Source organism: Electrona antarctica, assembly GCF_951216825.1.
Source record: "Electrona antarctica genome assembly, chromosome: 22".
Lineage (NCBI taxonomy): Eukaryota > Metazoa > Chordata > Actinopteri > Myctophiformes > Myctophidae > Electrona > Electrona antarctica.
Window position 1 is genome coordinate 2,501,310 of NC_136805.1, and position 23,663 is coordinate 2,524,972.

A 23,663-nucleotide genomic window follows, 5' to 3' on the forward strand; every position below is an offset into this window, starting at 1 on the left:
GACATATACGACGTCAACAACCAAACACATGAACAAATCTAAAAACACAACTAAAATAAACAAACCTCGTTGTTCTGCCTACAAATCCAAGGTCCAACCAAGTGTTCCACAACAGACGGACAGCCGCACACAAACAGCAATGGAATTAGTCCGTCAAACAATGTAAGTTTCACTTTGAGATTAAACTTTAACAATAAGATAACTTTACTCCTGCACTTGTTTCTTCACCAAAGGGGCCACGACATGTTACCACTAACTGTGTCCGCCTAACAGCCACAACAGGCACTGTTTTCTAGCAAATCTAAGCTAGCAAATATAAGACTTCCGGGGGACGATCTCTTCAAAATAAGAGTACCCTCTAGAGTATTGAAAAAAAGATTAATTTGCACATTAAAACTATAAATTAAGCATTTAAACGATGCTATAGGACACACATTATGTTTCTGTGTAAAAATAAGTAATAAGTAATGTTTCTGTGTAAAGATAAGTAATTAAAAAGTTATCTAAATGGATAAATGCTATTCACTGGAGTGCATGGACTTTATAAAGTGGACACTGGACAAAAATCCCTGCTATGTATCGACTAGTGTGACATATGCACATGTCCGGGGAGACCTCCTCTACAACACCACACTGTCCACTAAGCAGCAGAGGTGTAAAACAAAAACTGGCACGCCATACAGCGAGGTGAAAGGTCAAACACCATCCCATTTCCAGACTAAAGTGAACTAAAGTGGACACTGGACAAAAATCCCTGCTATCTATCGACTAGTGTGACATACGCACATGTCCGTGGAGACCTCCTCTACACCACCACACTGTCCGCTAAGCAGCAGAGGTGTAAAACAAAAATTGGCATGCCATACAGCGAGGTGAAAGGTCAAACACCATCCCATTTCCAGACTAAAGTGAACTAAAGTGGACACTGGACAACAATCCCTGCTATGTATCGACTAGTGTGACATATGCACATGTCCGGGGAGACCTCCTCTACAACACCACACTGTCCGCTAAGCAGCAGAGGTGTAAAACACAAATTGGCACGCCATACAGCGATGTGAAAGGTCAAAAACCATCCCATTTCCAGACTAAAGTGAACTAAAGTGGACACTGGACAAAAATCCCTGCTATGTATCGACTAGTGTGACATATGCACATGTCCAGGGAGACCTCCTCTACAACACCACACTGTCCGCTAAGCATCAGAGGTGTAAAAATTAAATTGGCACGCCATACAGCGAGGTGAAAGGTCAAACACCATCCCATTTCCAGACTAAAGTGAACTAAAGTGGACACTGGACAAAAATCCCTGCTATGTATCGACTAGTGTGCCATACGCACATGTCCGTGGAGACCTCCTCTACAACACCACACTGTCCGCTAAGCAGCAGAGGTGTAAAACAAAAATTGGCACGCCATACAGCGAGGTAAAAGGTAAAAAACCATCCCATTTCCAGACTAAAGTGAAGTAAAGTGGACACTGGACAAAAAAAAGTTTTTGACCTTTCACCTCGCTGTATGGCGTGCCAATTTTTGTTTTACACCTTTGCTGCTTAGCGGACAGTGTGGTGTTGTAGAGGAGGTCTCCACGGACATGTGCATATGTCACACTAGTCGATACATAGCAGGGATTTTTGTCCAGCGTCCACTTTAGTTCATTTTGGTCTGGAAATGGGATATTTTTTTACCTGACCTCATTCCATCATTTTCTTTACACCTCTGCTGCTTAGCGGACAGTGTGGTGTTGTAGAGGAGGTCTCCCCGGACATGTGCGTATGTCACACTAGTCGATACATAGCAGGGATTTTTGTCCAGCGTCCACTTTATTTCACGTTATTTCATTACTTATTTTTACACAGAAACATAATGTGTGTCTTCACAATAACTGTAATGTAATAATAATACTAATAATGTAATGTAATAATTATTTAATTAACCACGCTTTTATTCTGAAAGCAACCGGATGTCTTAAATTTGCTAGCTCTCAAACAGGAAGTTCTAGATTTGCCGAAAAGACGGAGCAACACACTGCAGAAGAACAGTTCCGGTCTCCGGACACTAAAGTAAATACAATTTCCGGGTTTCTGATCCGGTCGGAGCGGAAATAACCTGACGTCATCATGCGGCCAGAACACAGTTCCACTAAAATGTAAAAAAAATAATAATAATAATTATACTTGCAGCCAGTGAGGCTTGTTTTTTTTTTTGTTTTTTTTGGAATATTATTTTATTTGTTCTATATTGAACTTATTTTAATTCTTTGACTTTTGTCTAATTTTTTATAATGTTCGGAATAAAGTTTTTCATTCATATTAATATAATTGGTCACTGGCCTTTTCATGTCACAACTTGACTATGGCGATGTTGTTTACCGTTTCGCCTGTTCCTCTGCTTTGGGCAGACTTGATCCCCTTTTTCATGCTGCTTTGAGATTCATCACCAGCTCTACCTATAGGACACACCATTGTACTCTGTACTCCTTAGTAGGGTGGTCCTCCTTAGCATCTCGCAGGCTGCTACACTGGTATACTTTTATCTACAAAGTCATCTTGGTAATTCCCCTTTTTACATTAGTTCTAAATTCGATCTAGTCCAAAACTCACTCAACCTCAGATCAAATGCCTGGATGCGCTATGTCGTACCCAACACCAAATCTGAGGCAGGGAAAAAAACCCTTGTGTTTTTTGGGCCCTGGGCTTGGAACGATCTACAGACCAGATTAAAATTGGCTTCCTTGATCCCCCTAGCCTAGTGACTTTTAAGAGGCTTGCCTCTGGCATACTCTCCAGCCATTGCTCCTGCTTTGATGAGTAGCAATTTGCGGTGTTCTCAGTTTTATATTAGCTTAGTAGTTTCTTGATGTATTGTTCTTATTAGTCTCTTTTAGTCTGTACTTGGTTTAGTGGTTAGCTATTTAGACTCTTTGAGTCTCCCTGGTAGTAGGTTTTTGGTATTACGGATGTCATATGTTTGTCTTGTCATGTCCTGTATGTTGTTACTGGCAGAGCTGTGTAACACTTATTTGCCTCTTCTCTTGGCCAGTGCGCACTTGTAAAAGACTTTGGTCTCAATGTGATTTTACTGGTTAAATAAAGGTTAAAAAAAAAAAAACATTAGATCAATGTATGACAGAAAACACTGAACAATCTTTTTATTTATAAACGTAATCTGTCAGTTACATCCCTGAGTCCCACCACCAGAACAAGGCCAACTTCAGTGGCACCTGGTTGTGGCAGTACAGGGTAAAGTCTAGGGGGTTCCAATCCACCACGGGGCATCCGGCTTGGACACACAGTACAACAGCAGTGGCAACATGTGTGGAGAGGGCATTGGCATAATGACAAAGAAACAAGAGGTGACAATAACTGGCAACTCTAAAAAAAAAAAAAAATACAATGAAAAGAACAAGGCTGAGTATTTTCCCTTTTTTTTTAATGAACTGGAAGGGAAGGCCCCGCCCCTCATCTCTGATAGGCTGGCCAGAAGCAGCAGCAGCATGGGACGCTGTGTCCATCTCACTCACTGCTTCCAGACCATGGAGTCACGAAGATGCCAAAAGCCGCGAGCGGCAGGCGTCTCTTCCGGGTTTTTAGACAGCTGGTGGATGGAAATGAAGCTCCACCCACGCGGCAACTTGGAGCGTTGGCGAGAAAACCGGAAACTCTTTGCCGACGATGCAAATTGCTGCGTGGGTGGAGCTGCTTCATTTCCATCTCCTCCCCATCTCTTTCATCTGAGCAGATCTTCTGAAGTCAACTCAACTCACACCACCATCACAACACAGTGAGCTGGTCTGAGCAGAGCTTCTGAAGTCAACTCAACTCACACCACCATCACAACACAGTGAGCTGGTCTGAGCAGAGCTTCTGAAGTCAACTCAACTCACACCACCATCACAACACAGTGAGTCTCTTCTTCTCTGTGACGTCCCAGCAGGAAGTCTTCTTGATCATCATCTTCACATTATATATCAATCTAATCTAATCATATTATATACACATCTCTATTCTGTCACCTTCAGGATCTTAACGATTCTGGTTTGTTAACGAGTCCCTCTTAACAGTCAGATTCCTTAACGGTTCCCCTTTGATGATTCCTATATTTATCAAACCTTTTAATGAAGGCCAAAATTATACAGATTTGTTTAAACACAATGTCTGTAACTCAGTTATGTCGGTCCTTGATATAAAAATAAAAAAGTTTGAGAACCACTGCTATTGTAATTGTCTAGCAGACATGAAGTCCACTCCACATACCAGCTCTGACAGTGTGGCAAACTGGTTCCAAGTGTGATGGAACAGATTCCAGCTCCTCAATGCTGGTTCCGGTTCCAGACCCCAACCCTAGTCACCAGCAGAATCATCTTCTTCATCATCATCATCATCTATGGGTTGACCGTGATCCCTCCTCAGCTTGAGAGACACACATTCGAGCTTGAAGTGAGCATCAGCAATCTCTCCCACAGTTGTCCACGTGTCCGTCTCTTCACAGTAGCACTCGATGTTGCGGCTATAACTACACAAAGAGACACAAACAAACAGCCATGAGAGAAATGTCTGGTGTGGACAAGAAGACACATTTCCCCAGACATTCAAGGAGCAACAGTGTCATACTTATCCTCGTCATCGTCATCGTCTTCATCCACATGGGCGTATCGCTCTCCTAGAACGTAGATCTTTCCATCCACCACAACCATTTGAACCTTCGGCCAGCGGCGTTCCATTTGCATGGAGGCACACATGGTCCACTGGTTGGTCTGGGGGTTGAAGCACTCCATCGTATATTCAATTTTCCAATTATTATTACTACCACCTATAGACAACCAAGAATTAACAGGATTAGTGTGTTTTATTATGAGCCCAAACTATATGATTGATTGATTGATTGATTCTTTATTTAAGTGTCATGCTTCCGAAGAAGCCCAGCCCATATGGACTTACAGGACACTTTTTACAGTTTACATGAACAATTACAATAACAATAAACCGACATGACGGTTTGCAAACAATGATCAATTGAATACCAAACTGACACTCCAGATCCTTACGAGCAGATTACATAATATATAACATAAAATAAAATACACCATTAGGCCTGTGACAGGAGACACATGTACCTACTTGAAGAGCTGGGATTGTCTTCTACTCCAGGCTCTAGAAACAAACTGTGCTGTCCTAAATACTTCATAATTAAATAACCAGTCTAACTTCTGTCCATCATCTTCCCAGAATAGATCAGGATTTCTTTGTTGCATTACCTCAAACAGTGGAACCCTCAAATCATCATACTATAATCATACTATAATGTTTAACCCTTAGAAGGTGAAAGACGCCAATTGGCGTCTTCATCAGAATTCCGTAAATGATCAATGACGCCAATTGGCGTCTTCACAGTTTTTGATGAATCTAAACATATTAATATGCTCCGAAGCGCTGTTTAAATTCCTGAGCTTATATTCCAACTACATTACCCAGAAAACCCGTGTCACGTGACACACGTGTACGTGTTGCCATTGGAAGCTGGTCCCACCCCCTGTAAACAGTGGGGGCAGAGGGAGTCTTCATAGTTTTCATTGTTTTGCCTGTTTGCCGTCTCGCCCGAGCGATTTTCTAGCAGAAAAAGTTGAAAGCAGTACTATTTATTTGAGCGAGTTTTGTGGTAGTAGTATTGATCCATACGCGTCCCAGTCGCCTTCTCCAGGCGGAGTAGCCCTGGTCCAGTGCTTACAGCGAGACTCGCTGCTCCCTCCCTCCTTTTTTCATTGTCTCCCCATCGTCGTCCGATGAGCTATACCGGGAAACCATTGAAGAAGACGATCAACCCGGAATGTTTTGAGGTAATCTTATTGTAGAAAATGCCCTTCTATAGTGATCAGAAATCATAAGATGATCGCTACAAATAGATGCTTGGATAATTACTACTACTAGTCAGATCATGACGCCAGAATGACTCACCACGATGGCCCCCAGCCATTAGCCAGCACCGAAGGTGCTGGCTAATGGTGTTGGTCGGTGCATTGGTGCTGGCTAAGGGCTGGAGGGGGGGGGGTTGGTGTCGATCGGTTGGTTGGTGCAGTACAAATGTATCGTAGCAGGCATGCACGCATGGCAGTACAAGTATTTTATATTGTAGCGTGCCTTATAGGCGATCTGATCTTTAGAGTAATGTTCGCTCCTTTTATTTACTGTCTACAAAGACGGAGAACAAACATGCATCGTTTACTGAAGCAACGCGTGGTTATGATGACGTTGCTACAAGGATCGGAGGGGGGACGGGGAGTGAAGCTAACAGTAGCGTATTATATAAGATCTGTATGACGTTTCATTGACGTCTGAGCTTGCATGATAATTGCATTCATTGTATATTGTATACAATCATGATTGTACATTGTTTAGTGTGTCTCCGTGTGATGATGATGATGACGATGATGTCAGATAGCTTACGTCCCCGTCCCCCCCCAACTGGCTATTGGCCGGGCTGACTACAGCTAAATGTTTATTTTTATATATTTAGAACTGGCATCGGAGGAGGAGGATGATGATGATGATGATGATGATGATGATGATGATGAAGACGAAGAGTCAAGACTGCGATGGAGTTCTCCGACACTGAACCGGATGCATTCATTCATTTCAGTTGTTGTTTTTTTTAAATTTAGCCTACACACACACACACCGTCAAGAACAACTGGAATGCAGTGGTTTGGGGACACTGGGGAGTTTGGGGACAACTGTTTTGTATGTAGGCCTATTTATTTTCTGTAATATTTATTATAATTGTATTATGTTAGTAGTCATAAAAAATAAAAGACAAGCTTTTACAATGAGTTAGACCTGTCATGGCTATTTTGTTCACTAGTCTGAGGTTTATGGTTTGACTAAGCGAGTTTCAACTGTGATTTACTCTGTAACGGTAGATGGTAAGAACCCAATTTTTTTGTTATAATACAGTATACATTCAAGTCTATATTTTGATACATATCATGGGCACAAAGTCATATCAAAACAATGTCCTTGGATGAGTTTTTTATCAAAACTGTTTCTTCACAACAGGTTTTTGAGATACATGCATGAATAGACACGGTACTGGTAAGACTATGTAAACATGGTATATATCAAAATGTGCGTTAGAATGTCTAATTTTACCCCAAAAAAGAATTGAGTTTATATGATGTTCCATTTCAGAGCTAGGGGGACTTTTAGCTGGATAGGTCAGATTGATCATGACTGACCATGCTATTTATAGATGGCAAAATATCTACAGTGGTACATGTGATAAACTTTTTATTTTATTTTAATTGAACTAGACAACTCACCCTTTAAAATGAGATATTGCATGGCTATGTACGCCCAGCAGAAAAAAAGTTATTTAGAAAATAAAACTTCAACCGGTCATAACTTTTTTTGTTGTCCTAGAAACACTACCCAGTGTAAATGCAGGCTCTTTTAAATGGCTTCCAACACCACAACTAAACATTTTATCAACTCAGTTCATTTTTTTCCTGGAAGCAGACAAGCCAAGCTTTCTCTGAAGGTCTTTCGTTGTCACACATTCACAGCAGAGAATTTTCAATAAATCATTCAAAAACGCCATTCTGCCATAGAGAAGTCTAAAAACTATATAGAAATCCTTGAAACTCTCAAAGAGTTAAGTGAGTCTATTATGGAACTAAGATCAGTGGTGGAATGTAACTGAATACTTTTAGTGTACTTTTAATTTACTTGAATGTTTCCTTTTTCCTGTTTTTTAAGAGGCAAACACTATTTATTTTTTTGCAATTATTTGACAGTTCACTACTTACTTTTAAAATGTTGGGGTGGCGAGCAGTGACGCACAATGAATTAGGCTTATAATAAAACAGCGATATAGCAGAAGATGCAAATAGTAGAGAGAAACGCATAGGCTACTTGGATTGGTCTTAATTAAATTAAGCTTATTTTATTTAACAATAAACAACATGAAAAAAATGTGTAGCAGCCTTCATGAAAGCAGTGACACACGAAACCTTAGGCATATGATGATAAAACGGCGAAGTCAACATTGAAACAGCGCCTGACACAGGCATTAGACTGACAGAAACATAGCTTTTTCAGAAAACTGTCAGGATGTAGAAGACATTTTTAGAATCTGATCTCAGGTCAAAATGGGTTAAAATTGAACTGAAACACCAGAGGAAAAAAAAGAGTATATGAAAGCCTTTTGAAATGTGTATACTGTAGGTTACTATTGGAATTGCATTGCAGGTGCTGCCAAATAAGTAATTAGGCCTCATGCCATGCAGTCAGTTGCGCAAATATAGGTCAGATCAATTAGCAGAGCGGAGCAGCTTCTCTGCAGCACAATGACCAGCTCTTCTTAAAGTGTACTTACTTTAATAATATGACAGTGTTGGATCTCCAGACAAACAAACCTTGGATTATAATTATTGGATTATAATTCTTCTTTCTTCAAACAAACAGCACGAGCCACGAGGTAAGAAACTAATTCTTCACTGTCCACGTGCACCCATGGGCAGCGGGTGTTCTTGGGTCGCATTCCCATCAAAGTAGCTTATAATACCACACTATAACTTTGTGATCAACCTTCTTAATTTGCTTATTTTATTTGTAAAAAGCAACACGGTATTAAGACATGGCAGTATAATAGTATAATATTGGTGCAAAATGGAAATATGTAATTAAATAGTTAATGTCAATTAAAAGGAGAGAGCGAGAGAGAGATGTAAAGCCCCCATTTCAAAGAATAAAAAAGTGCCGTCTAGCGCGAAGCTTCGCAGGCGCGACTCAAATCAAATAAGCATTTTTATATTGTTGAATTATGAGGCACATTCACCTCTATATCAGGGGTGGGCAACTTTGATGATGAAGAGGGCCACTAAATGTACACACTGTGGGCTTGGAGAAGATGCGCTCCGAAGGGGTTGTAGTGGCAGCGGCAGGGAATCAGGGATGGATAGAATCCTCTTCACTACAGGTGCCAACTTTGGATAATGTGGCACATTATTTTTCCACCACGACAGTGGTCGTGGACTTCTTTGCATATTTTAAAATGCAACCATGTCACTTTTGACTTATTTTTCTGCGTGGACGGCATGTAGCTGCACTTGTTGACTTCCTCGTTAACACGTGAGGACGGAGGAGGCGTTGCGAGGCACAAGCATGGCTCGCTGACCAAAATAGTCGATTTTTTATTTCCAGATCGATTCCCGTGCTTATCGAATGAATTTCGATTAATCAATTTCTTTGGGTCAGCCCTAACCACACCTAACATTAAAGTGATGAATACATTACTTATTCCAATTAAATAGTAAAACTGTGAAAAGGGCCATTTTGCATATTGAGTATTTTTTTTTTTGGTATTGCAAGCACCTTTTAATTGTATGCCTATACGTTTGTACTTTCTCTCGGGTATAAAAGTATTTCAATATTCTGGTATCGCTATTCTTAAGTAAAAAGAAAACAGAGTACTTCTTCCACCACTGACTAAGAGCCTTTAAGTAGAGGTATGATACCTGTAACGTAGATCTTTCCATTCAGAACACAAGCAGCTGCTTGATGATGTCGTGGAATCTGCATAGGAGCGAGTTGTGTCCACACAGATGTTTTAGGGTTGTACTTGGCCACCTGGTCACGTAGCTCACCACCTCGAATGTGACCTAGAGTCCAGGAGGACAGAAACATCAAAACACTATTCACTGTCAACAGGAGAAGCATGGATACATAATAATAACAAAGGATTTGTACATTTTCAGTGAACCATTATGCTTGACATACACCAATCTGGGAACATGAAAAACACAATCTCATGACACCCCAACTGCACAACACCTACAGGCTGAACTTGCAGGTCCATAAATCTGTTCCATACCAATACAATAGAGATGTCCATCCAGAGCGACCACGTTACAGCCGTCATTATCGTAATGCTCTGCAACACCGACAGACTCCATGAGCTGCCAGGAGTCTGTGTGCGGGTGGTATTTTTCCATTGAGTCTTTACTCTTCTCACTCCCTCGGCTCCCCACTGCAAACACACATCCATCCAGCATCACCAGGCCTGTGAACATTGAGCAGGGAAAACATAAACATGAAACTGCATAAATATTATATATGTTATAATTTGGCATTCTTATACACATATATACACTAATACATTCTGGATATCATGTTTGAGGAGCTAAATCCACCCTGCCTCCAATATTTCCCATTCTGTGTGATGTCAGGAATAGAAGTAGTATTAACTCACTGCTGCCTGACCACACCACTGCTCTAATACAGGAATATACATTTACTTCATATTTAACAATAGTAATGGATCCACATTTATTGCGACTGTAGGACAGGTTGCATTTACTATGAACACCTGCATCTCCCGGTACTCACGCCTCCATAATAGGGTGTGGTGTGGGGTGTGGAGGGCGTGACCATAATATTATATGGTCACGCCTCGTGACATCATCACACCTCCATATATGGTCACGCCTTGTGACATCACATCCATATATGGTCACACCTCGTGACATCACACCTCCATATATGGTCATGCCTTGTGACATCACACCTCCATATATGGTCATGCCTCGTGACATCATGCACCATATATGGAAATATGGTGAAAAAAATACATGTTGATCTGACCTCATCAAACCCTGTACACTCAAGACACGCTCCATATATGGCCAGTACAGAATTCATTCCATATGTTGATCTGACCTCATCAAACCCTGTACACTCAAGACACACTCCACTGTACACTAAATCCCTTGGCACCATCATCTCTGCTCACAATATATCCTATCACTGCTATGCCGATGACACACAACTGTTTCTATCCTTCCCCCCCTCTGCCACCCAGGTAGAAGAGCGCATCACTGCATGCCTGGCTGACATCTCACAGTGGATGTCTTCCAACCACCTCAAGCTGAACCCAGACAAGACTGAGCTTCTGTTCTTCCCAGCTAAGTCCTGCCCTATGCGGGAGCTAACTATCTCCGTAGACAACGCCCTGGTAAAGTCTGTCCCGACAGCCAGGAACCTTGGTGTTGTCCTGGACAGTCAGCTCTCGTTCAAAACACACATCACAGCTGTCACTAGATCCTGTAGGTTTACACTCTACAACATACGACGAATTAGACCGTTCCTCACCCAGGAGTCAGCCCAGCTCCTAATCCAGACAACAGTCTTGTCAAAACTTGACTATTGCAACTCCCTCCTTACTGGCCTACCGGCATGTGCACTTAAGCCCCTCCAACTGATCCAAAATGCCGCAGCACGCTTGGTCTTCAACCAGCCAAAATTCTCACACGTCTCCCCCCTTCTCCGCTCGCTCCATTGGCTCCCGGTCGCTGCCCGCACAGAATACAAAACTCTGATGCTGGCATTCAAAGCAACCAAAGGCATGGCCCCCCCATATCTCACAAGTATGATCGTACCCTACAAACCCTCCCGCTCACTCAGATCAGCCAACGCAGGGAAGCTGGAGGTACCTTCACTAAAAACGCCGGGACAACGCTCCACACGTCCCAAACTCTTCTCCCTTCTGGCTCCAAAACTATGGAATGCACTTCCCATTGCAGTCAGAACTGCAGCCTCACTCCCAATCTTCCGCCGTAGTCTGAAAACCCACCTCTTCAGACTCCACCATGGCCCGTAGCACTTGCCCTAGCCTAGCCCCTTAGATAGCACATTATGTAGACTTAGATAGTATTTTAAACAGACTTATAGCTTGTTATGTAGACAGCTCTAGAATTGCACTTTATGTAGTCATAGCACTTTATAGTACACATGTATAATATATTATATAGTATAGTATGTATAGTTTACATAGATACTCCACTGTTACGTTCTTAGTTTACGCATGATTCATGATAACTACTTTTTATACATGTGATGTATGCCATGCTTTTTGTTTTTGCTTAATGTAAGTCGCTCTGGATTAAGAGCGTCTGCTAAATGCCTAAATTGTAAATTGTAAATATATGGCCAGTACAGAATTCATTCCATATGTTGATCTGACCTCATCAAACCCTGTACACTCAAGACACACTCCATATATGGCCAGTACAGAATTCATTCCATATGTTGATCTGACCCCCCCACCATGCCAAAGCGCCAGTGCTCACCCAGCAGTCTGCCGTCACCGAGGGCTTCTCGCCCCTCAGGGCATCTTACTGGTAGGTCAATATTACAGTCAGTACAGTATGTACAATTATCAACTGGATCCACTTGTGATGTCATTATTCTGCAGTTGGAACTCATACATGTTGCTACCTGTACAGGTGCCTCTGCTAGTTTAATGAATTATTTATCAAATTACATAAACTATATGTTGCCAATCTTACTGAAACAAAAGCGTGGCTCATTCATGGGAGCCATCCTCAACCATGAGTTATGGTGAACATCATAGCGCCACATCTCTCTGCTCCCGACGATATCATCATCAAAACCTCCGGCCAAATACAGACTGGAACCTACGTTGGAGAAAGAGCAAAATTAAAACAAGTTATACCTTGATTGTTAGAATAAATGCTTCTAGACCCTGTAGCACTGTCAGATTCACAAGAATGTAAAGTGTGTTCCCAGATTGACCAAAAGGCTACTGCGAACGAAGCGAACGGCTGCCTGGTATCTTCATCCTGGCTGGAGAAATCTAACTGGAGCAACGTTCATCTGCCGGGACTCAGCAACTTTGCAAAGACATAGGAACTAATTTAGCTGCTCATACATGACATAGTAGCAGGAATTATGTTAAATATATTGAACCAAGCTGTCTTGTGTGAACGAGCCGGTCCATTTGGTTACACTACCAAAGTAGTGTCTACAGCCAATCGGCTCGCAACCAGAGCAAAGGGACTTTTTTGTATCAACGCTGACCTGCGTGATTAAAGTGAAACGATTGAAGCGACTGGAGACAAATATATCTTCAGGTTTGAACGCACCTTCAGATTCTACGTGCAAGACTGACCCAAAGTCTCACTTCCTTCCTGGACTACATGCTGTCTCAGTAACGGCCTATTCATAGTCTGGATTTTCAGTGGTGAGGTGACCACTGCTCCGGTGGTGACCATTTTCCTGCCTACCAGTAGGCTATAGTAGTAGGCTGCTATAGGCTACATTTCCCAGCCTCACTGTGGAGACATATACCATTGTAGATATAAAATTAAATAAACACTGTGTTTGGGTTTGGGTGTCGAATGACAAAATAACATAACGTTGATCCACAACAGTAATGGGTCTGCCCGGTCCGTTTTTTTACTTCAGAGAGAACACATGATTGACTGATCACTCGTCACTCTCGTGGTGTTTCTCCCCCTCTCCCTGGTTCCATAAGGATATGTCCACATGTCTTCTCTCCCTGGTTCCATAAGGATATGTCCACATGTCTTCTCTCCCTGGTTCCATAAGGATATGTCCACATGTCTTCTCTCCCTGGTTCCACAAGGATATGTCCACATGTCTTCTCTCCCTGGTTCCATAAGGATATGTCCACATGTCTTCTCTCCCTGGTTCCATAAGGATATGTCCACATGTCTTCTCTCCCTGGTTCCATAAGGATATGTCCACATGTCTTCTCTCCCTGGTTCCATAAGGATATGTCCACATGTCTTCTCTCCCTGGTTCCATAAGGATATGTCCACATGTCTTCTCGTCAAGTAAGATGTAAACATTGAGAACTGTTTTGACGTGAGGAGAGGAGGCGGCTATCAGATCAGAACACCGAACATTTTCTAACGGCGAATAATAATAATACCACTGTCGATCCAGAGCCATAGAGTAGAAGAGTTGTGACAAGTCAAAGATAGTAGAGAGATGGAAGATGGTGTACTGCAGTTACAGTGTACACACCAGTGTCACTGACAAGCAAACTTACGAACTACAGACTGGCAGCCAAGTAGCCTAGCATCCTACATGTAGGCAGGAAGATGACGCCCAAATAAGCCAAAGTCCTACCGAACGCGTCACTATGCCCTACCCCTATCCACAAGGAGGAGCAGTGTACCATAGCATTATGGGAATTGTAGTCCAGGAAGGAAGCGAGCCCATTGTCTGTGACATCATGGGCACTGCTCAAATCTAAAACCACAGATTACACACATAAAGACCCCAGGAAAGTGTTCTAAATCTTCTAAAACTCATTAACATATATATTTTTGCAAAAAGGGTGAAGTATCCCTTTACTATTTAGCCATTTATTATATATTGTTTATTATTAGATTATTATATCAGTGTTTATTCTTATTTAAACTACTAGTCTTTGTGTGGATGTGTGATCATGCATTGAGCTTGTCTGGAATTGGGGGTTTTTTTATTTCGTTTTTACATTTTTTTAAACACATTTTAGTGGTATAATACAATGTGCCCTTGGGCTTGAAAAGGTAGGTTACCACTGCATTACAGGTCTTAAGTTGATTGACTGTGATGGTAATCCTCACCTGATGAACACACAGCATAAGAGTTCATTTGACAGGGCAGTCGTCCAAGAGTCTTCCGCTGATTAGTCAGTGGATCGAAGCTCTCAACTTTGTTAGTATTTCCCAGCATCACAATCACTTCAACAAGCAGAGGAGAAGGAGCAGGTGAGACAGAGTAGATTTAAGAGTTGAAGGAGAAACCAAAATGTATTTGAGCTTTCAGTGTGGCAGCCCCAACCCTCTGGAATTCTCTCCCCATGGAGAGTAGAACCTTCTGGGATAGAGACTGCAGTGTGGCAGCACCAACCCTCTGGAACTCTCTCCCCATGGAGAGTAGAACCTTCTGGGATAGAGACTGCAGTGTGGCAGCCCCAACCCTCTGGAACTCTCTCCCCATGGAGAGTAGAACCTTCTGGGATAGAGGCTGCAGTGTGGCAGCCCCAACCCTCTGGAACTCTCTCCCCATGGAGAGTAGAACCTTCTGGGATAGAGGCTGCAGTGTGGCAGCCCCAACCCTCTGGAACTCTCTCCCCATGGAGAGTAGAACCTTCTGGGATAGAGGCTGCAGTGTGGCAGCCCCAACCCTCTGGAACTCTCTCCCCAGAGAGGCAGCACTACATTAGCAGTCACTGAATGAATCCAGAAGACAATTGGTGTGCATTTTGACATGTATAAAAGCACAAGAAAAACGAAATGAGAAAAAATAATGGAATCATGATGTAATAACCACTATGAAGCCTGAATAGAAAACCAGTCATATTCTTTATTGTCAGATAAGGTTTTTCCAGCATCATCAGGTGCAACATGCATGCATGTGTTCAGCAGGGTACCTGTGATCCTGCCACTGCGTGGGCGTGCTGTGTTAGAGTATGGCTGCTCCCCCTTGGCTTCAGAGATGAACCTCTGACAGCCCTGCTGTTCTTTCACCACATCCAGACTCTCAACCACAGTGTGGAGGTAGGAGGGACTGATGAGAGGCAGACGGATGTGCTCCAACACCTTGAAGAACACACAGAACACCAAGTATTAGTACTAGTCCAATTGGATATTGGGTGATCAACATGACATTGATAGAGACCTCCGATTGTCTTACAAGGTGAGAGAATAAGAAATGACTGACCTGTCCAAAGCTCTGCTTGCGGGTAGGACTCTTGTCTAACCACAGCATGGCAGCCTCAAACACCATGTCCTCCTCTGGAACATTCAGATGGTCACTGGAGAGAACCCGCTGTCAGCCTTTCCACGGAGAGAGAGAGGAACTCTTCCTATTGGTAGAAGAAGAAAAACACAATTAGCTGATAGATGAAGACAAGACACTGTTCCCATACTTCACACTGAAGTCACATTTTCTCGTCTGAAATATTCACTGGTGATATATTAGTGTAATGCTCATGACTGTAGCTTATCAATATGCGTGTATCTAATCACTGTGACTGATTGAATGTTTCTACCCAGGTCTGGTCTGGGAAGTTGAGTAATGGTAATAAAACAACCCAAATGTATGACCCTCAACCACTGGGGGGCTGCCATAAGGTTCGACCTCCCGTTAGTTCGACCGGATTAAGGTTGGTGAGGGATGCGTTAAAACGACCGGATTAAGGTTGGTGAGGGATGCGTTAAAACGACCGGATTAAGGTTGGTGAGGGATGCGTTGCTCCCGTGCTTGCGGTTATGTTTAGGTTAGAGTTAGAGATAGGGTTAGTAATGGTCGATCTAACGGGAGGTCGGACCAATATCACGCTACCCAACCACTGACCTTCTGGTAGATGACACCGAAGTATTCCAGAATGTAATCCAAGCTGTATTTCTTCAACATTTCACAGGAGTGGTCGTCGGCACTGCAGTAAAACTCCACACAGTTATTTACGTCCAAGTTACGCTTCATGTATTTACAGCAGGCCTCTCGAACAGACGTGACTTCCAACAGGTCTGATGCTGCTAGCAGAGCCTGGAACAAATGAACACATTAGCTTTATGGGGAACTGATGTTATGTAGGACTAACATGGAGACAATGACTGATGTTTATGATAATAATAAAATACATTACCTGTACATTATCATTACTGATGGAGACCTTAGACGTGTAGGCGTAGTTCACCAGCAAACCAATCATCTGAGGTTCCACTCCACTGATGGTCACTCTGTCCTGTGTGGACTCCCTCATACCAGATGTAAACATGGCCTGTGCACGTTGGAAAGATGAATGGTTGGCTTGGAGTGTCCATAGTTTCTTTCTTATTTACATTGTTAACTGATTAATTCATTTTGTGTAGAATGATAAATTGATTCATGTAAAAGCCAAGGCAGACTTGAAATGTCATTGCCTGAACACCAGCAGGTCAATAGACGTGTGTATTTACCTCAAAGTAAGGGCTGAAGGAGGCCAGTACATGACGATGGCAGGGGACCTCCTGTCCCTCACAGCACAGAATCACATCACACAAGAACCTGTTGAGACGCAGCCTGTTGAGACCCTCTAACAGCTTGTTGGGATGGTGGGGGTCCACAAACACCTCAGCATCCAGGGAGGATGGAGGTACACTGGTGCCGTCCTCCTGAAGTGCAACAACAACAACAACAGCATCCAGAGGGACATTCATAATCAGACTAATAAACTACTATCAATCTGTGAGTCATGTTGCTGATCTGGTAATGATGCTTGAAAACGGTCACTCACATGGTCAGTGTCCAGTCTCATCCTCTTGGCAGCCTGTGGTGATTCTCTCTGCCAGGCAGCATCCAGGATGTTGTCATCCATGGCTGAGGTGAGGTGGAGAGAGAACACACTACATTACTGTTACATGTGGTTTAACTCATGGCTGAGGTGAGGTGAGGTGGAGAGAGAACACACTACATTACTGTTACATGTGGTTTAAACTCATGGCTGAGGTGAGGTGGAGAGAGAACACACTACATTACTGTTACATGTGGTTTAACTCATGGCTGAGGTGTGGTGGAGAGAGAACACACTACATTACTGTTACATGTGGTTTAACTCATGGCTGAGGTGAGGTGGAGAGAGAACACACTACATTACTGTTACATGTGGTTTAACTCATGGCTGAGGTGAGGTGGAGAGAGAACACATTACATTACTGTTACATGTGGTTTAACTCATGGCTGAGGTGAGGTGGAGAGAGAACACACTACATTACTGTTACATGTGCTTACACCAACCCCCAGAGCGGCTGGGAAACGATGAAGCTGCCTAACCCTACTGGCCAAACCTGGGGCTGCAAGCGGGCGGTTTTGCTCGCGCATGTAGCACGAGCAAGAGAGCGCGCAGCTGGGGTTTAACACAGAGCGCTCGTTCATTAATATATTGAGGCGCGTTCAGGCGAGTTAGCACTTCCGCATTTAACCAGAAAATGTGGAAGTAGGGCGTTCTTCCGGGTCCTTCATACGCCTCTGAGCAACTTCCATTGAATGAAAAGTGGGGTCGGGTTGTCTGGAGTTTCATTTTTATTAACGGGCAGCGCTGCTGCCTCCTGCATTTACAAATTCAAAACAGGTGGTACGCAGGACTGTTCAGTGAATTCGACGAGCGCTTCCAAACTCCAACACTTAGAAAAATAATCACCTGCAGAGAATTTCTTGTCAGAAAGTAGCTCATAACATGATATTTATGAAACAAATGCTTTGCAGTTTGAAAGCGGATAATTCAAGTTTTCCCTACAGCTGCAATGTTGGTGAGTTTAACGTTGTTTAGTACAAGCAATCGGAAATGCAATCTGGATCAATGGGATGTCAATGGAGGGACACGTTGTGAGCTTGTAGATCAGCCCTAGCCCCTTAGATAGCACTTCATGTAGACTTAGATAGCATTTTATACAGACCTATAGCATGTTACGTAGACAGCACTAGAATTGCATTTTATGGAGTCATAGCACTGTATAGTATATATGTATAGTATAGTGTATTACTGTATTAGTATGTATAGTTTGTATAGTTTCATAATATAGATATTCCAGTTATTCCAGTTCATAATTATTTTTATGTAGGCCTACATGATGTATTGTCATGCTTTTGTTCTTGCTTAATGTAAATCGCTCTGGATTAAGAGTGTCTGCTAAATGCCTAGCCGCAATTTGCAACGCTAGATTTTTTTATAATGGGATGAATCTAGAGTTGCAATACCCTCCATTGACTCCCCACTCATCCAATTTGGTTTGCGATCTGCTTGTCTTAAACAACGTTAAACTCACCAACATTGCAGCTGTAGTCCAAGCTTGAATTATCCTCTTTCAATCTGCGGATCTTGTTTTTCATAAAAATCCACCGTAGACATGTTATGAGCTACTTTCTGTCAAGACATCCTCTGCAGGTGATTCTTTTTCTAAGTGTTGCATTTTGGAAGCACTCGTTTTTGTTAACGGGTCGCGCTGCTGCCTCCTACATTATGTGCAAATTCGAAACAGGTGGTAAGCACTACGCAGGGCCGTTCGGTGACTTACAACGAGTGCTTCCAAACTCCAGCACTTAGAAAAAGAATCACCTGCATAGAATTTCTTGACAGAAAGTAGCTCATAACAAATAACATGTCTACGGTGGATTTTTATGAAAAAAAAGCTCGGCAAATTGAAAGAGGATAATTCAAGCTTGGACTACAGCTGCAATGTTGGTGAGTTTAATGTAGTTTAAGACAAGCAGATCGCAAACCAAATTGGATGAGTGGGGAGTCAATGGAGGGCATTGCAACTCTAGATTCATCCCATTATAAAAAAATCTAGAGTTGCAAATTGCGGCTACTAAATGCCTAAATTGTAATTGTCTTTGTACCAAGTAGGCTATACAGTTAATAGTATAGCTACTGCATGTAGGTCCACTTCACACAAATCCACTCCACCAAGTGTACTGAATATGAAATGAAATGTTTGTGTGCAATCATTTAATTTACACAAGTATAGTTTGGTATACTATAAACTACTACTACCCTCTTTCAATCCACCAACCTCTAGAGACAATAGTCCATGTGCAAACACTTGGCAACACGCAGAAGTAGGCCTACACCATTCTAATATCAGCCTAAATGGCTAAATCCAACGTCCGACTATAAACAAGCTCTCGACAACACGCATGTAATGATATGATACAACCATAACGTAAACAAAGCCCAAATAAACAAACCTCGTTGTTCTGCCTACAAATCCAAAGTCCAACCAAGTGTTCCACAACAGACGGACAGACGCACACAAACAGCAATGGAATTAGTCCGTCAAACAATGTAAGTTTCACTTTTAGACGTTTTAAACTTTAATAAGATAACTTTACTCCTGCATGCCTTCTTCACAGGGACGACGTGTTACCACTAACTGTGTCCGCCTGACAACAACACACTACAGAAGAACAGTTCCGGACACTAAAGTAAATACCATTTCCGGGTTTCTGATCCGGTCGGAGCGGAAATAACTTGACGTCATCATGCGGCCAGAACACAGTTCCCCTAAAATTCATCCAAAAGCACAGATTTCAGTGTCATCTTAATCTACTTCAATTTGAGAAGCTGTTTGTCCACTTCTATGACCTGTCTTTATGACCTATGACCTCTTGTCTTTATAAACTAAGTTTCTCTGCACTTATAAATATATTTTTTAGATGTATGGTATGGTGTATAAATAAAGACACAAGTAGCTTTATGAATGTGTGAGCAATGAATCCTTTCCACCACTAGAAGGCAGTATAGGTCAGCTAATGATAACATACAACAGGTTCTGACCATCATCCTACAAACTATGGTATTAGAACCACAGCGGATGGTTTAATAAATACCATCACATAATATTTTTTAAATGTGATACTTTCTACACTCATGTTTACGTCATTAAGGGGCTTAAGATGAGTCTGTGGTGTTCTGGTACACGACATCACCATAACAGAATACCACTCTCTCATCTTAAGCCCCTGAACAGCTGATGTGGTGGTTGGTGGGGTGGGTGGGAGAGGCTGAGCAAGCTGTCTGTGTATTTATGCATGCATGTATCGGTATATTGTCTGTATCTGTGTACTGTACATTTTATTTATCATGTTTGTGTGTTACGGAATTTACGGGTGCCCCTTGAAAATGTTTTAACACCTCACAGGTTCAGAGTTAAATTAACACTCTTTACGGTGCTGACTGTATATATATTTCCATTTGCCACCAGTACTGTAATAGATTGGTAGTGTAGTCACATTAGTGTTTGTCTTTGTTACTGACATAAATACTAAATCAAGTATAAACAAAGTCTTAATAGTCCTGTTGGATATACACTGAATGGCTATAAACTGGCAAAAAAGGAGGATGAAGATTAGATCTAATCTGGACTATTTATGAGTTCCTGAATTGTTCTCAGTGGTGCAAAGTATCTCAACTTCAATAATTTAATAACACATTGAGGGTGTTTTGATTCAACTTGTGTTCTTAATAGTTACTATAGCTATTTGCATATATAACATAACATTAGATCGATGTAGGACAGAAAACACTGAACAATCTTTTTATTTATAAACCTAATCCGTCAGTTACATCACTGAGTCCCACCACCAAAACAAGGTCAACTTCAGTGGCACCTGGTCGTGGCAGTACAGGGTAAAATCTAGGGGATTCCAATCCACCACGGGGCATCCGGCTTGGACACACATCTATACCAACACACTGTCCGTGTCCGGGAGAGGGAAGCTGTGCTAGCGACTCCAATGGGCTGGAGAGGCACTATGTCGTCCCAGTGGGGGCTCCTCGCTGGGAGGGGGCTGGGGGAGGCACTATGTCGTCCCAGTGGGGGCTCCTCGCTGGGAGGGGCTGGAGGAGGCACTATGTCGTCCCAGTGGGGGCTCCTCGCTGGGAGGGGGCTGGGGGAGGCAATATGTCGTCCCAGTGGGGGCTCCTCGCTGGGAGGGGGCTGGGGGAGGCACTATGTCGTCCCGGTGGGGGCTCCTCGCTGGGAGGGGAGTAAATACGGTACAACAGCAGTGGCAACATGTGTGGGGAGGGCATTGGCATAATGACAAAGTTGGCCAGAAAATCGGAAACTCTTTGCCGACGCTGCAAAATGCTGCAAGGGTGGAGCCTAATTTCCATCCACCAGCTGTCTGAAAACCTGGAAGAGACGCCTGCCGCTCGCGGCTTTTGGCATCTTCGTGACTCCACGGTCTGGAAGCACCTTCTCTCCTCCCCATCTCTTTCATCTGAGCAGAGCTTCTGATTGATTGATTGATTGAAGAATTTATTAACAGTTTGCAGAATTACAGTACAATTCAAGCACAAACTCAATACAAAGGCTGTTAACTGTGAGTGGACGACCCAATTAAGCATTACACTTGTTTCCAATAGGGTCCACCATGTTCAAATCATCATGTTCTGAAGTCAACTCAACTCACACCACCATCACAACACACTCTCTTCTTCTCTGTGACGTCCCAGCAGGAAGTCTTCTTGATCATTGTTTACATATATCAATCTAATCTAAGAAAATAGATCTTTCCATCCACCACAACCATGCAAGGTGAGGAGCGTCCAATTTGCATGGAGGCACACATGGTCCACTGGTTGGTCTGGGGGTTGAAGCACTCCATCGCATTTTCAGATATCCAAATATTATTGTTATAACTAATACCACCTATAGACAAAGAAGAATGAACAGGATTAGTGTGTTTTATTATGTGCCCAAAATATAATGAAGTTTAAACTATAATGAAGTTTATAATAAACTATATTGAAGTTTAAGTATAATGAAGTTTAAACTATAATGAAGTTTATAATAAACTATAATGAAGTTTAAGTATTATGAAGTTTAAACTATAATGAAGTTTAAACTATAATGAAGTTTAAACTATAATGAAGTTTAAGTGAGTCTATTATGGAACTAAGATCAGTGGTGGAATGTAACTGAATACTTTTACTGTACTTTTAATTTACTTGAATGTTTCCTTTATCCTGTCTTTTAAGAGGCAAACACTATTTAGTTTTTCTGTGGTACTAATGCTTCTGAAGAGAAATAACTTTATCGGCGCAAAGTAGAAATGGGCAATTTTGCTTCCTGCTTTTTGGTTAACTGAAAAGTGAAAGTACTTCAGAATAAAATCCCTCATCTGGCTGGCATTCTAGCGCCATTATTCTGAAGGAGATTCATTGGCACCAGAAGTCTTAAAAAGTAAAACTGTGAAAAGGGCCATTTTGCAAATTATATAGTATTTTTATTTTTGGTATCACAAGCACAATTTAATTGTATACCTATAAAGTTTGTACTTACTCTTGGGTATAAAAGTATTTCTATATTCTGGTATCGTAATTCTTACTCAAGTAAAAATAAAACAGAGTACTTAAATGCCCACTGACTAAGAGCCTTTAAGTAGAGGTATGATACCTGTAACGTAGATCTTTCCATTCAGAACACAAGCAGTTGAAGAATAACGTGGAATCTGCAAAGGAGCGAGTTGTGTCCACACAGAAGTTTTAGGGTCGAACTTGACCACCTGGTCACCTGGCTCGTCATTGTACGTGTCACCTAGAGTCCAGGAGGACACAAACATCAAGCAGGAGAAGCATGGATACATAATAATAAAAAATAAATAATAACAAAGGATTTGTATATTTTCAGTGAACCATTATGCTTCACATACACCAATCTGGGAACATGAAAAACACAACCTCATGAAACCCAGCAGTTTGAACCTGCAGGTCCATAAATCTGTTCCATACCAATAAAATAGAGATGTCCGTCCAGAGCGACTATGCTACAGCAGACAGAATTGTAATGCTCTGCCACACCGACAGACTCCATGAGCCTCCAGGAGTCTGTGTGCGGGTGGTATTTTTCCATTGAGTCTTCACTCTTCTCACTCCCTCGGCGCCCCCATGGCAAACACACATCCATCCAGCCAGCATCACCAGGCCTGTGGAACATGTGGGGTTGAGCAGGGAAAAAAAAGAGAATTTCTTTTTTGAAAAATGAGTTAATAGCAGGGGCAGACTCTTCACATACTAGAGCATGTCTGCAATAAATGTCAGAGCTGAAATTTACATGTAAATATGAAATAAATGCTTAAACATGTATCTAGGTGAAATGTTAGAGACCACAGAAGTGAACCTTTCAAGCCTGTTTTGTCAACTCGCTGTTTTCTGCAAGACATTACTCTATAAGCCATATCTCCAAAACTGGTGGGTCAAACTGAACAACCAATGTCAATTTGAAGCTATGATTCCCTGCTTTCATATGACAAAAATTCAAAAATTCCAATGGCAGTCCCTCAGCCAAATTTGGTCACAAATGTTTT

General features: G+C 42.2%; 2 protein-coding genes across 3 annotated transcripts in view; both read right to left on the bottom strand.

Annotated features, from left to right (window-relative positions):
• Positions 1–3,972: 3,972 nt before the first annotated feature.
• Positions 3,973–23,663, bottom strand: part of LOC306915814 (kelch-like protein 23) — a 65,006-nt gene continuing 45,315 nt past the window's right edge. For both annotated transcript variants that reach the window (XM_079493450.1, XM_079493449.1), the window contains exons 9-13: positions 12,341–12,469; positions 9,868–10,056; positions 9,512–9,655; positions 4,614–4,812; positions 3,973–4,515 (exon numbers count right to left, since the gene is read on the bottom strand). In XM_079493450.1, the coding sequence (XP_079349576.1) occupies positions 4,344–4,515; positions 4,614–4,812; positions 9,512–9,655; positions 9,868–10,056; positions 12,341–12,469 (833 nt within the window). In that variant the 3' untranslated portion in view covers positions 3,973–4,343. The remainder of the gene's footprint in view (positions 4,516–4,613; positions 4,813–9,511; positions 9,656–9,867; positions 10,057–12,340; positions 12,470–23,663) is intronic.
• LOC306915817 (kelch-like protein 21) lies at positions 15,549–19,697 on the bottom strand. The gene is made up of 6 exons (XM_079493455.1): positions 19,539–19,697; positions 17,089–17,171; positions 16,772–16,966; positions 16,459–16,593; positions 16,167–16,358; positions 15,549–15,675 (listed from the first exon to the last, which is right to left on the bottom strand). The coding sequence occupies exons 2-6, from the start codon at positions 17,167–17,169 to the stop codon at positions 15,622–15,624; spliced, it is 657 nt and encodes a 218-aa protein (XP_079349581.1). The 5' UTR covers positions 17,170–17,171; positions 19,539–19,697; the 3' UTR covers positions 15,549–15,621.